Source organism: Accipiter gentilis, chromosome 2 (assembly GCF_929443795.1).
Source record: "Accipiter gentilis chromosome 2, bAccGen1.1, whole genome shotgun sequence".
In the NCBI taxonomy this organism is placed as follows: domain Eukaryota; kingdom Metazoa; phylum Chordata; class Aves; order Accipitriformes; family Accipitridae; genus Astur; species Astur gentilis.
The window spans coordinates 31,218,127-31,233,879 of record NC_064881.1 but is presented as its reverse complement, the minus strand read 5'-3'; the positions used below and the strand labels follow the sequence as shown (position 1 = coordinate 31,233,879).

The window sequence follows — 15,753 nt, the reverse complement described above, 5'->3', positions numbered from 1 at the left end:
ACATGAATGACAATCAAGAGGTCATTTATGCCATGTAAGTTTACTATCTACAGAGAGATTAATCCTCACAAAGAATTTTGCGACTTGATAAAAGCAAAAACCCCAAGTACTAGCATGGAATAGGCCTTCTCTAGTATGTTGTTAACTTAGGACTACAAAAGATTTTTCTCTTGCAGGTTTCCCATGTAGTTGTACAAATCGGTTAATCCCTGACCCACAAATGTATTAGGATATCAAACGACTAACATCATCATGCCTCAGGCCTCCATCTCCCAGTGGGAAGAACAGTTCACATCCTTTCAGCTCTCTGAGGTGTTGCAAAGACACATCACAAAACAGCAAAATAGCGTAGTAACATTTTGAAGACTATCTAATGACCAAAATTAGACAATGAACAAACGTATACCATCTGGCTATACAGAATGTCTATTGTTATATAATTATGCCTCGGTAAAGCTGATTTTCCTCTTAAGAACGCTGTGCAAGATTTCTTTGCTGTGGATTAATAAAGAAAATAACATACTCCATCTTATTGAGTAAGGCTTTGTACAGTATGAATACAAGCCCGACTTCAGGTACAATAAACACAGCAACTGAAATACAGGACTGAATACAAATGTATTGCATTTTATTCCAAAAGATTCACAGGGAATGCCCCTACTTCCCTACACATGGATCTACAGATAATTTTTTTCTGGTCTTTCTTATTAGAGCTTGGCAAGCTGCACAACTTTCCAAAAAAGCACGAAAATGAAAACTACTCAAAGAAGAATCTGCAGGAAACCTTTCTGAGGATCCTTGCAAAGCAAGAGTGGTATTTTGTTCAGTTTTGTACAACAGATCATTGGCTCCCTGACATACTCAATGAGAGTCACAGAGAGCTGTTCCAGATGGTGGTACGCCAAGGACAAAACTGTAATGCAGTATATTGCCACACTCAAGTCATTACCACACAGAGAAGTAATGCTTTTAAGCTCAATTAATTTTTTTAAAAAACAGAGTTTATTCAGGCTGCAGGAAGCAGAAGTTGCTGCTGGGAGCTGTAGAAGGATTGCACAGGGACGGGGGCGAGGCCTCATGAGAGGATATATTTCTTTATTTCCTTCAGGGCTGTTGTTTTTTCCATTGAGAGGAGGGAGAGGGAGGAGGAGATCTGCAAGCTGAAAAAGGAGTTTTCAATCAAGAAAACTTCTTTTGGTTAAGTACTCCCAGTTCCCCACATGCTGTTTAGTAAAGGGAATAAATGTGGACAGGTTTCATTTGTACATAACCTTATTAGAACTGTCTGACCGTTTCCAGTATTCTTTTTATATATTACACCATTAGGGAGCTTTTTATAACATCTACAGTGAAGTATAAACATTTCATAATGGAAAGAGTTATGAACCCTGATCCTCAGTACAGCACAGCATTTGGACATTTTTTTCTGAGAGATGGCATCCACCCTACCAGAGTGCTCCAGTTCCCCCATTCTTCTTGGGGTGATCTGCGGAGGCACAGGAGGCATCACAGCAGCACTTCACAAAAGGCCCTCATGTAGAATTTTACACTAAACACCTTGAAATATTCCAACACTCAGTCTCAAAACTTGAAGCAAGACTGCTTACTTTCCACATTACAATGTAAAAGTATAAAAAAAAATTCGAACCCATGAGATATTAAGTAATAGGAATATGGAACTCCAGAAAAAGTGGTGGGAAAATTTGAAGGATTAATTTTCTGTGTAAGGATTGTTAAAGCATTTAAAAGATAAATTACGTCAAAAGCTTTCAAATATTTGTTTGTATGATATCCATAGGTCTTACATTTAGAGTGATTTGGTTTTCATGTGAATTTTTAAAACAAATTTCAACCCCATAGACTAAATTACAATATAATATATCTCAGAATTTTTACAATTTTAATTTATATTAAAAAAATACAGTAATGCTTTTAGAAATGGGAATGGAAAATGAATGGCTAGTATCTGTGCTGAAGTTTTCTGTAAAGTAACTGTATGAAATACTTGGATATAATAGGTTGTATTCTATACTGCACTACATAGCACCTAAGAATTAAAAAAATGAGGAAAAAGGTTCTCAGAAAAGAATCTTGAACCCCAGTGAACCTAATAAATGATAATACTGGTTCTAAACCATAAGTAAAACCAAATAGAAGTATATTAAAACCAAACAAAGAAATTAACCCTAAAATAACTAAGTAAAAATAATTCATTATGTTCCAGCTTAAAAATGTCTAAGAAACTTAAAGAATTAAAAAAGAAAATGGTATCACAAATAGGTCAAGGAGTAAAGCTTCTGTGGTGGCTGCAGGAAATCTTAAGATAAACTTCACCCTGAAAACAGTAAGCACTATGTAAAACACCATGTAGCCACCCTCTTGGTGCATACTGGAAATATCTCAGCGGATGGCAGAGTTCAATGCAGTTTCTTCCAGTTCTCAGCACACCACTTCCACAGATCATAAAATAAACCCAGATGCAGCAAAACTGACTGCCAGCTAAAAAGCAAAAATGCTACCAAACTGAAAAAGAACTGTAGTAAATGTGTAAAATTTTAAGCCAAAAGGACAAGAAAAGCCCCATACCAACTTTCTCTTTAAGCAAATTCAAGCTGGAATTAAAATACTGTATTGCATAGCAGGAAGGAAAAGTTAATGTATTTAATTACCAATGATCTAAATTAAAACTCAAGTAGAAGATTCATTCAAAAGCAATTTCAAAACAAACATACTTATCTGTGAAATATATTCTAATAAAATTTTATTTTGGAAGTCTGCTGAGGAAAAGAAGAATGTCCAAGCAGTTATTAAGAGGGGGGAAAAAAAAAAAAAAAAAAAAAAAAAAAAGAGAACTGATCGAGTATCTGTAATAGCTGCTTCTCTTGTTCTGTATCTCAACAGCTTTTTAGGAATCCCACCAAATTTCCTATCCAAACTATAACCATAAAGCTCAGACCAAAGTGCGCTGGCAATATGATTTCAGTCACCAATGGGAAAGAAAAGGAAAGCCAGTTCCTCAGTGGCTGGTTTTGCTATGTTAGCTTAACTTGCGAATTGGCTAGAAGTCCTTTGGAGATTAATGTCATGCTATCTTTCAAGAAATGCCAGTGGGTCTACGTTGTTTTGTGAGAAAGAACTTGATGGGCAACTTGCCCAACGTCAAGGCCCAACTAGAAGGTCATACACATTTTTTCAAGTCTAAGAATTTAAAAGAAAAATTGTCTATGGAATTATGTTACTTAAAAAAAAAGAAAAAAAAATTCATTAAAAGACAGGAGGTGATCTTATAAATGAAGAACAGATACTATTACTGTGTTTAAAGTTTTATCTGTACTCCTGTCACTCCTTGTGGTTTTATCATTATTTTGGATAGATCTGCTTTTCCTGCCCTGTATTTTTCAGTGATAAATTGGAATTTATTCTTGATCACATCTTTTTCCTGCACGCACTCCTCCAGAGTGAGCTTATTTGCTCTCTTGGTCTTTCATCAATACATCAGTTAAAAAGCTCAGTCTGCATGCCCTCCTCACGCAGCTGCTTTTGCTACACTTTGCCTCACTTTTAGAAACATCTCCAAGTCCTCTCGTCTCTCCTTTTTTTCAAACATTTAACCAGCAATATTTCAATTTTTGTCTTTCCTTATGATTCTGCCTGTTTTTCTGCATCACTTTTAGGAATTCATCCCTCAATTCAAATTGGAATCTTACCTTAGGAACTATAAAATCATGCACGCATGTCATAAAAATTGAATTGTTTTTGCATGAATTAGACATAAAGGACTTTTAAATGAAAATAAATGTGTGGGCAAAGAGGCATCTTCTAGCAGAAATGCTTCTAAATCCACAAAGTGACTTTTGAAGGCTTGCTCTTGGCCATCAGACCTTATTCCTGTCAGTTTGAAAAGAGAACTGTGACTGCTACACAGTCTATAAAAATTTAGTTTTAAACCACCTGTATGAATTTTGAAGGGTAAAAAAATATATTGAAACTAAAATAAAAATTTCAATTTTGCATAAATTACAAATTTAAAACCCCTATTTTATATGTGAAAACTTTAAAAAGTAAAATACCATGCAAGTGTACGCATGTTTTAGCTTTCAACCCTGTTTAACTAGAGGGTAGGGCTTTGTATGTGCATATCATACAATATACAATAAGGGAGACTCAGTTGAAATAGCTCATTCTCAAAATTCATCTGGTTTTAGTTACAGAAGTGCAAAAACCAGTTCAGAACCAATAGGAAAAAGTTCTACTTTATCCTCCTCTAACTTAGAAATGTCTAAGCTGGCTTTACTCAAGCTTTGTAAAAATACAAACAAAAGAAGTTAAAAAAAACCCCAAACAACTAAACACAACAACAACAACAACAACAACAAAAAAGCAAATGCCAAAACCAAAACCTCCCATTGCTTGTAGACTGAGAAGCTGAAGTCTCAGCCCTGGAGTTATTTTTATGGACATACAGTAAGCCACTCAGAAAAGAGCTTATAATGGAAACAAAGGCACACAATAACTAGATAATAACTACAGTGTAACAATAACAGTAATATGCATTTCAAATGTATAATCCAAAACTCCATGGAAATGTGCTTGTAATGCAAAGCAAAAACAATACAGCATTATTTGACTCAGGTATACTGCAAATGATATCTGCAGTGTTTGTGCTGTGTAATTCTAGAAAAAGAGTAAGTTAAAAAAAAACTTCCTACCTACTAGCCATGTTCCATTCAAGTGCTGGATTTTGAGAATTTCTTTCACTCTCTGTCAAAACCCCTCCTTTTCCATTTTCCTTCTCTGGTTTCAACTGATTCCAATGAGCAGTACCAATGTTTATAGATTGAAGATCTATTTGATATTGCCTGTCTTCAACCTCTGATCCAGGGTCTCGAAGTATTCCTAGATTCAGTGCTCTCCTGTAATGCCAAAGGAAAAAAAATAATAAATCAGCAACAATGGTCAAAATCAGACCAATCAGATATTCATTAAGATACAAAATTAAGAAAATTAAGGTATCAATTTTGCCATTCTTGATTACATCTAAGCATTAAGTCCAGATCCTCAGAAGTATCCAGCTGCCTCCTTCCTATGGTATTCAACTGGAGATACGCAAATAAACATATCCCAAAATTTAGCCAGATCCACCAAAGTTGATACGAGATCAATCCATTGACTTCACTGCACTTTTGATCAGGTTCATATCAGCAGCATTATGGGGAAGCAGGACTAATTCATACCTACTGATCTGATAAAGGATATCACATTCAAGTCCTCAAGAAGTACAGCTACATATCAGTATTATGAACAACTTTATTGTGAGACAATTGTTCCACTGTTCAAACTTCTCAAAGAATAAAAAATAAAAAGACTATTCCAAGATGATAGAAAAACAATTCAATCTTTTTAACATGGAATTTCAGTACCGCGCTTCATTATTAAAATTCTTCTGAAAAGTGAGGAAAAAAAAGCATTTTTGAGTGAACCATATTACTTGTGGATTCTGCTAAATTCTACTACATTAGATTTTACGAAATATTTCAATCTTGAGCTGAGCTTGGGAAACAGTCATACCCAACTTCAACAGAACATACAAGAGCTATTGAGTGGATGGAGGCTGCTGAGACCATTCTGTTTTACCAGTCACCAGCATTAGAGGAGTCTCCTACCACCATTTGTCTTCTGCTAATAAGCACTAATAAATCTTTCAAAAAATTATCTTGCTCTTTCTACGCTGGGAACAATATAGCTTTATGTGCAATGCTCATCTGATATTATAACAAAAATGCGCAATTGAATTTATCACTGCTTTTCAAAACAAGCCAGTAAAGGGAGCAAGGGGATCTTAAACTTTGTTGCTTTGAATCTCTGATCACGTCAAATTGTAGTCTACTTTTATTGATTTCATACATCTGAGTTGAAGCTTAAGCTTCTTATTTGCATATGCCATCCAACCTACTGTTCCATTCTAGGTTGTTGTCTTATGCCAGAGTAGTTATTTAGTATATAACTACTGTCTCGACAGAGAACTTAATAACAATTTATTTAATCATTCATGCTAACAATCTAAAAATAAATAAGGATTAAAGCAGCACAACTCAACCTGTGATGCAGGCACTGCATGCAATCTGTAAGTATACATACGCAACCTATTTCAAAGTGCAATCCCAGTGCTGTCCAAATCCAAACACAGTTGAAACTGCTAATACCATTGCTGTTGTCACCAACGGACTATGCTAGCAATTAAGAAAATTAAATAATTAATCATATCTACCCACAGAGACATGTGAATGGCAGGAAAGCTGTTTTGATCAAGTCATTCCTGGTGAGGCAGTGTGATGGCATTGTTCAGTAGCCCTGTAACTTTCTTAAATGCTTAGCAGAAATACACTGAAAATCTGTTATGTCAGTAGCACTATTTCAAAATTAAATGTGGTTTCTTAAAACTCAAGAATGTGTTTGTCAACTTTCCACACAGAGAGATCTAACCACAACAACTGTGTCTTTTATTATTGTTTCTAGGCATTATTTCATCAATATGAATGCAGTTCTGTTTGTTTGTTTTTGTTTTTTTAAATAAACATGGTAGATTATTGTATGACCCAGTGTCTATTTACATACTTTACCTATTGCAAGTAAATATTGAAATATATGTTTTGTGAAATATTACTGAAAAAAGCACGAAATTATGTATTTTATGAAATCTGCTTAAGTATATAAAATAGAGAATATGATACTAATTTCAACTGCATAATGAATTCTTCTCTCCTGTACTTCACAGTAAAGAATACTTTTCATTCGTTCTTTTATGAGCAGCTTGATAACTTGAATTAAGCTGTACCTAGCACTATACTCCTTAGGCTCGTTTGGCACAACCACGACCTTGTGAACTGCATTCCTAGAGCAAAATGTGGCTGTATGCACCAGTCTGAAACTCCCCATTGTGACAATGGCTATGTTCCCCTCAAATTAACTTATTTAAATATAAAACCCAATGAAATCACTCTTTGGCACACATTTTTAGGTGCAACAAAATACACAGAGGTACTATTCAGACATAAGGTAGTAGTACATTGCATTGCTGGTATAAGATTTATCCATTGGATCTTTATTTGATCCAATTAATTTTGTAAAATGTCAAGGATTGGATAATGTTTATACTGCTTTGGGGTATCGCAGCCTAATACTTTCACACTGATATAAAAACTGCATTTTCATTCTGTTCCTACTATTAACAATCTCCTATATACAATACAAAACTCTTCCACTGATCCTTTAGATACACCTTTGAAATCCAAGCAAACAAATTGTGTTTCTATAGATTACCCATTTCAAGAAACACATATTTTACACATGCACGTAAAATACGAGGATTAGTTATTAATGCCTTGATGTTTTGACTAAGCTGATTATTGCTCTCAGAAAGTACATCCTGCCAGTTTTATACAACGATCAAAATACAGCTTTTTCCCAAATAAATTATATACATACAGGCATTACATAAGCATTCATTTCTGGTTTTTCATATCAACTATTTTCCTAAGTAAGCCCCCAATTTACTAGTTGTATATGTCCTAGAAGAATGAAAATAAGTTAAACCATAGCAGAACTGGCCTAATCTTAAGCATACATGCTATGTATGAACTCTGCAGCCTTCCTGATTCTGCAGCTTCCGAAATCCTTGTAGCAAATAAAATCAGGGAAACCGATTAAGCCGAATCAATGACTTCTCTATCCCTAGCATAAATACTGTTTTACCAGCTGAAATGTACTGTAGGGGCTGTGATTTTAATTGCTTTCTTCTTCTGAAAACAACTTCACTATCCCATCTAAACCTTTCGGTAGGTGGTGTAGAATACAACAGTTGGTCAATAATACAGGAAGATCATAAGCAACCAAAGACGACCATAAGCATGTAACAGGAAACATAGCTTTAATGTTTTTCTTTTAAAAATTGATTTAGTCTGGGTCAGGCTTTTTCTATGTTTATATAAGGAACAGCTCATGTTGAACCAGTTACTACATGCTGCTGAATAGGCATAATTCTGAGACCCACTGCAAAGAAGTTAAATCTATTCACTTATAGCTCATATGAGGCCTACAAAAAGCTAAACAAGCCAGGAAAATGGCATTTAAAGACTTAATGATGTAATGATTAAGAAATATTCACAGACTTTACACACAACAGCTAATTTTTGTTAGAACTTACTAGATCTGTGTGTAAGTGATTTCCACTTCCAGGTACAGAGATGACACACCTATCTATACAAATTTGAATTATTAAAGGTTTTGTCTGGTGGTAAAAGATTCTTCCTATTCTAATTTAAAATGAAAAGACAGTGAGCTTGGATCAATATATATACCCTCTACTTCATAGGGATAAAACCGGTGGCACCTCGTGGGACCTGGATATAGATGCTATGCAAGAGGACCACTTCCTCTTCTGCATAAGCTTGTGGGGTCCCAGCCCAAAGGTAGTTTGAAAGCCCATCACCTATGAATGAGACGTAACTGAACTAGTGCAGAAATCACAGCACTATTTATCACTGACCTAATGCTCCTTAACTGCCTTTTTGCCAATTCAATTCAATTCAAAAGTTTCCTAACTTATCCTCAGCAAGGCTACTGAATGTGTTATACCAAACAGGGGAAATTGAAACAACTGTTTCTTAGGGAAGCAATGGAGCACAGCTCCATTTGGTGTGAGATGCTGTAGATGTTAAGAAGGGCACAGAACAAAAACGTGCTAAACCTAGAGCATCTATAACAATACTGGCCTTTGAAAATGCTGAGCTTCTATTAGTGAAACCCCAGACAGGGATCAGCTTTCCGAAGAAAGGCAACTGTTTGGGGATTTTTTTCTTTTTTTTCTTTTTTTTTTTTTAATTATAGCAAGTAGATGACCCTGTCACAGGTGAAGAAGCTAACACTTGAGCCACTGGGAGAGAAAGAGAACATCCCAAGGATATTAAAAATTCTTGAGAGCTACTGTAATTAGCCTGGAGGAGAAGGGGAAGATGAAGGAAGGTGTCTCCCCCATGGCTTGGCTCTCCAGAGAGAAAAAATAAGAAGTGTAATTATTAATAGTTTCCTATAGATGGTTCCTGAAGTAAGGAGATGACTGCAATGCTGAGTACAAATACCAGATTAGTTCCACATCCAGCAATTCAATCATATCATAAGCCACAGTTACAAAATACAACGACATGTTAACTGTAGCCCAGTTCCCACAGGTGATAAACAGCACAACTGGGAGCATTACTCCAAGTAAGGTATTACATAACACAACTTTAAGAACAAGCACACTAACTTCGAGAGCAAACAAAGCAACATCATGACCAGCAACTACTGAACGAATATAATGAATGCTTATAACCAATTTGTTCTAACGTTTTCCAGTCAGATTTGTCATTATCTCAACCCGTCAGGCGCCGCGTTGGGCAAGTAGATGCTTCTTTGTTAGAGGCAAAGACTAACGCTTGAGCCACTGGGAGAGAAACAGAACTTCCCCAACATCACAGAACATATGTAGACATGATCTTAGAACATGAATAAAAGAAATCCTGTAGCATGACAGTTCATGATGGAAGGCTTGGATTTGCCTAAGTTTGGAGAGATTAAAAACATATATTTGTGAGGAAGACCAAAAGAAGATTAAGAAGTTAAGGAGAAAAAAAGGAGGGTGCAGGAGTGGGCAGGAGGGAGAAGAAAGATGCTATCAGGGCACTAATGCTGAAATTAAAGAAAAGCAGCAGGTAAGAAAATTCTAATATTGAAAGAAGAGAGGGGGAGACATCCTTAGGCAAGAAGGGAAGGTCCTGACAAATTTCTAAAGTTTTGTACATGATCCTGGGTACGCCTTCTGCCATACTGAGTGAGGTCCGTATCTTCCCCGAAGGGTAACCTCAGCTTTGCTTCCCCACCCTGCCATCTGTCCACAGGGAGACTTACTTGTGGTTTAACAAACACAATGTTTTATGACTGCTGGGATGTTGGAAACAGTTTATTTTAGTCTGGGTCAGTAGAACAGACTCTCAAATGCTGTCAGCAGTAAACTCTAATTCTCACCATTTCTGCCTCTTTTCCCCAGGAATTATCCCACATATGACTGGCTTTGTTGGCAGCTGCTCCTTCTCCCCTCTCCAGCTCAGCCTCAGAAGAACTCAACTACTGCCCCATCTCCACACTTGCTGGCAGCATATTCCAGATGGGATACCAGCAAATTTTTATTAAATACAAATATAAACTGAGCACAATAAGGCTCCTTTGTTTAATGCTTTACTGATTAGCAAGTGATACTATTTTATTCATATGTCTATACTCATGTCACTTTTCATTTTAACATTAAATTTAATCTTTACAGGAATCTGTTTAACAATGTAAACTACATTCCCCCTGATTAGCTTGTGTTGTGTTCTGTACAGCCAGATACATCAGCATTATCTACAGAAGACATTACATGCTGGGTGTCCTGTAAGTCAAAGTGGTTAAGGTACCTGGGTTCATCTTCAGATGTAGAAGACCCTTATAAAAAGAAAACATCAGTGCTCGCTCCACAAGCAAAATAAAAATGACTGACCACTTCTAAACATTTACGTAGTGGACAAATACATCATATAACTCAAAGGAAGGAGTTATTAATTGAATTCTAACCGAACACATTTTGTAGTCAACATCTACTCTATAATGATTTGCAGTGTTTACAGCTTTTGTGAACAGACATAAATCAACTTACAAGGTAGATTACTCGTGCAATTAGTATGTTGAAAAAAAAGACAAGTAGTGACTGAAACATACACAAAAATTTCTTTTGGTTGTGCTAGGCTGCTTCAAACAAGTGATACAGTGAAGCAAAAGTACAAGTGTAACAGGTAATCTTCCTCTATTTTAAAGCTGGATAGATGTCTGACTTGCGTCTCCTGGGCACTGGTTCCTTTTTCATTCTGTATACCTACAGATGAGTATCATGGTGAAGAGAGGAACTAGTATAAGTGTTAAAAAAGCTAAAGAAGAGGATGAGACGCTACGTAGTTATAAACATCTTTAGGTAACACAAGGATAATCATATTGGAGAAATTACGGAACTCAGTACTTTCAAGTCATCCAAAGATTCAACTATGGATTAGTATGTGCTAAGACATCATTCAAAACATGATGCCAAAGCGCCTGGTGGAAAAAAAATAGAAGACAACTGGATGTAGAGAACAAATCATCTACACTCATGATCATCCAGAACAGATCATCAAATAGAAGAGTACTAAGATCTAAGTTCAGTGTCATTACAGGTCTTTTAGTCTCCTCAGTGTCAGAGTCTAGAATACATAAGGACATGTTAGATACATGTTTAGAAAATTCAGCATTGAAAAGGAGTTTATCTACTGCTATTTCAAGACACTGAGCTTCTAGACACTTCAAGCACAGCACAGAATCTAATAGTACAAAGATCTCGGTTCCTGGCAAGCAGAATGACATTAAGAGAAGGTATTCAAGACCTTCAGCAAAGCTATCACACTACTCTACCTAAAAGTAGGTATTACACAGTCACATTTGAAACAAATGTAGATGGGATAGATAGAAACACAAACCTGACTTATCTCCTCTCTCTGCTTCTAGACTTTCCAAGTTGTGCAGCAGTAACTCTTCTACGGAAAATACCAAAGTAATAATCAAACTACTTAACTTTTTCAAAAAAATCTTACCAAAAAGATGCTATTTTCTTTTTACTAATACTTTTCAGCACAGCTTTTTCTTGCCAAGCTGAAGTAAACAGCTCTTCCCTTACAATTACTTTGTAAGCTTTTTCTTAAAAATAGACAACACAGACAAAAACATCAGTTCTTAAGCAAACTGCTCAGTGATGAAAGACAGTAAAACTACAATTGCTTTTTTTTTTGGCTAACTACTTTGTGTCTTTTACTTGACCAGTTTCATCAACTGCAACTATTGAGTAATACAGATACTTACTTTCATTGAAAATCATTTTAAAAGAGACTGATTTTCATTGAGCTATCATAATACAAGAGAAAAGAGATTTGGTTTTGACAATACAGAAGAAGAAATCTGGAGAACTGAATTAAATGGTTTGTTCCTATTTTGCATGTGTTGCTGGTACCCTCTCAAAAGGAATAGAAGATGCTGTCTCGGTTAGAGCTTGAGGTGACAAACCTAAGTGGATGCATGGAGATGTAGAAGAGCTAAGTCTGCCAGGTCTTCATATGTGCACAAGAAGGTTTGGGACTAGGGAGACTGCTTGGACAGGCCTCCTGTGGGCCTGCAGGACATGCTTCCCTCTCTGCAAGGCTGGAACATGCCAAAGGAAAATAGGAGAGGCAGATTTAATGCCTATTTTCTCTAAACTCATTCATTATGTTACTCTAAGCAACAAAATTAACCTCTTCAACAGTTTACTCATATATATTGTGGGCATAATGCCAAAATGATGTTGTGAATATAATTAATTGCATAAAAATAATTTTGAGGTCATCTGATATACAGTGCTATAAGAATGCAAATATATAAAAATATGTATAAAATTAACTACTGCAATTTTTTATCAAGATACTATTTATGTATGCTATTTACATAACTACTTAAATATTTTTATTTTGAAACCCAGTAGGTACATATTCAGAGGAAAAAATAACAACACCCCCTCACACCCATTTAATTGCAATGGTGGTGCCAGCTGGGTGCTACTATAATTCCATTTGCTATCCATTTGGGAAGGTCAGATTTTAGTGAAGTGGACCACACCAAGGTCAGGATTGGCAGCAGTGCATTGGATCATATAAAAGCTACTAAACACATGAAAGGAATTACAGTAGATCACACATCAAACATTTTGGCCCTGCGCTTCCTTCCTCTAGTCCTACGGGCAGGAAATGCTCTACATATCCTGTGAGGTGACCAGACATTTAAAAGTAGCCCCTTGTTCCAAAGGCTCTGGTAGAGTAATTGCCTGCAAAGAAGCTAAAGAACTTCTGCAGTGCAGTTGTCTTCTAGAGTTGTATCTGGAACACAGTATGAATGATCCTATGATAATAAGGTATGGTATGGTAAACTATAAAGTAATTTCAGTCTCTCTCTCTCTCTCTCAAAAAAAAAAAGGTGTAAAATTAAACTAAGCTGAAGTTTGCAGCTGTGCATTTAGATGTTATCTGTTTAATTACTTTTGTAATTTTATTGTTTAAATTCCTCAGCAAAAACAACAGCATGAGCAAGTCTGAACTTTTAAGGATCAGTTTTTCATTTTTATACTGTTTAATGTTTAGACAGTTTGAGGAACCTCGTTATAGTTTTGAAGCATTGACCAAAATTCAGGGAGCATAGTATAAATATACAGTTGACAGCCTGTATAAATGACAAGTATGCACAATTCCAAAGGAAGGTCTGTATGGTATTTTTGGATGCCAAATGTTTCTAGAAAAAACAAGTGGAATAGAGTTTCTCTAAATAAAGTGAGGAGAGAGCTTGAAGAGTTTAAGTGGGTGGAATGGAAGTCTGGAGTGGGTGTTAGCAAAAAAGCCAAAATACAATATAACCCAAAGACTTTTATGCTTTTGTTTCACAGTAGAAATAATTTTATCTCAAAACTTAATGCTGTTTGGCAGTAAAAGGATCTTTAATTTTGATTTTTTCCAAATATTTTATGTGTACTTGGTTTACCATATAACTAAGGTAAATAATCCTGTGATTTTCTCATTGCTTTCATCCTGTGTTTTACTTTGTTTTAGTTGATTCACCTAGTTTAGTGGTACAATACCTCAGTCTTTTCAGATGTTCCATAAATTCACCTGGAAATACCGAGGTTGAGTTTCACTGAATACAGTCTTCATATTTGACGCATGGAATTTCTTTAAGTGGTGTGGTACAACCTGGTGCAATGGTACAAGCTAGAAGGCATACTGTCCACAGTGTGTTTGATAAGCTGACATGGGACAGGATTTCTTTTCGCTGTTGTGTCAGTATATCGAACTCATACCTGGACACCAATCAAATTATATACAAAGTAATACAGAACATTAGAAATAAATAATATCAGCTTTTCCTTTATATTAAACAAGGTGCAACTAATGCATATTTTCAGCATGTGTATATTGTAAGAGATGATGTTTATAGCATAGGTAATACAACAAGAAACCACTCTAAAACATGAATATTTAACTTTCCAAGTCAATTCACATTATCTTTGGCACTGGTACTGATTAAATTAGTTTCTCAAGATGTCACTTATATTTTCTATTTCTTTTTTCAGAATCACTGTATTCATAATGGTAAGCTGGAACTATTTTTAAAACACTATATATGATATTGTAATATATGTCAATAAAAGTCTTAAAAATTACCTCCTTTAACTGTTCTTTTCTGAAGTCCTTGCACTGCTTCTTCCATTTAAATATCACTGGGAAACTGCGCTGGTAGAAAACTCATTCCATATTTATTATGAGAGATATTACCTTTCATGTTAAAACCAATATTTTCTCTTCCTTAAAACCCCATTAAACTATTGTTAATGGCACTTCCAAATTCAATATGCATCTATGCCTAACAAGATATATTGAAGGGGACTTTACTTCTAAATACACTTTTAAAAAAGGGAAAAAGAAAAGAAAAAAAAAGATGCAAATAAATGTCTTAATTTATTCACAGTGACTCTTAGGACAGCAAGAGGCAGAAATTATTCATAGTCATATTGAAATAAGAGTTATATTGAATAATGTGTATTTCACACTTCCCCAGAGAATTAAAATTTATCTTGTGTGTACTGAAAGAAAAGATTATGATCTGACTAGAGAGACAGTATAGTTTCAAGCTTCTTCTAATCAGGTTGTAGAAGAAACCAGAACCATATATACAAATCTGATCATCCCACATGAATCACTCACTGCAAAATACAAAGAACGACACCTTTCATACACATTGTGAGCTGTATGGGAGTACTTGAATCATTACTGTTTGTGTGTGTTTTAATGCTACAATGATATGATTACGGCATGCTACTTTTTTATTTAATATTCTCTTGTATGACTTGAACTTATCTACAGTATGCCTTTGGGTCTCATTAGAAAATTTGGAATGCAGCAGAAATGCAGGGATTCACTTTATTTAAAATAGTTTTAGATGCAGAAATTATTGGAGGATAGTAAAATACTTAGGTTCAACCAGACCTCCCCCAGCTCACAGATTATGAAACTGTAGCCAGTTAGCACTACTAGTCTGTTGAACCAGACTAGCTCTTGCTTCTCCATTCTGAAATGCAAGAAATACATATTGTATGATCATAACATTTAGATTTATCCAGATTTACTATCATCAAAAGTAAGATTCAATTTGTCTCAGGAATGTACCAAGACAGGCTGGACAGAAAGATGGCCTTTTAATCCTGAACATAGGGGCAAGCTCACACTGTTAAAATGATCCTTTTGCAGTGGAACATGGAAAATCAAGAGATGTCAAGATAACTTTAGAAAAGGAAGTAAAAATAATTTAAACATTGCATTGACTGTTTGATTACCCGATTGAGAAGCTTATAAATGTCCTGTTGAAAACACAATTAGCCTACTTGAAAAATCCAGATTTGCCTGAATGTTGAATTTTTTTCATGACAAAACTATTTTTACAGACATTCATTCTTTTCCTGCTTTTCTCCTAGTTTAGGTTGCAAATCAACTGGTTTCTCAAGATATTGATGCATATGTGAATGTCAATTTTCTTTGATAGTTGCCACAGTCTCTTCATCAGATATGATGCATGTCTACA

The 15,753-nt window shown here is 35.4% G+C and overlaps 1 protein-coding gene across 8 annotated transcripts in view; it reads right to left on the bottom strand.

Moving 5' to 3' along the window:
- VPS13B (vacuolar protein sorting 13 homolog B) overlaps positions 1–15,753 on the bottom strand; it is a 485,377-nt gene that overhangs the window by 161,804 nt on the left and 307,820 nt on the right. For all 8 annotated transcript variants that reach the window (XM_049818749.1, XM_049818740.1, XM_049818775.1 and 5 more), the window contains one exon: positions 4,710–4,913. In XM_049818749.1, the coding sequence (XP_049674706.1) occupies positions 4,710–4,913 (204 nt within the window). The remainder of the gene's footprint in view (positions 1–4,709; positions 4,914–15,753) is intronic.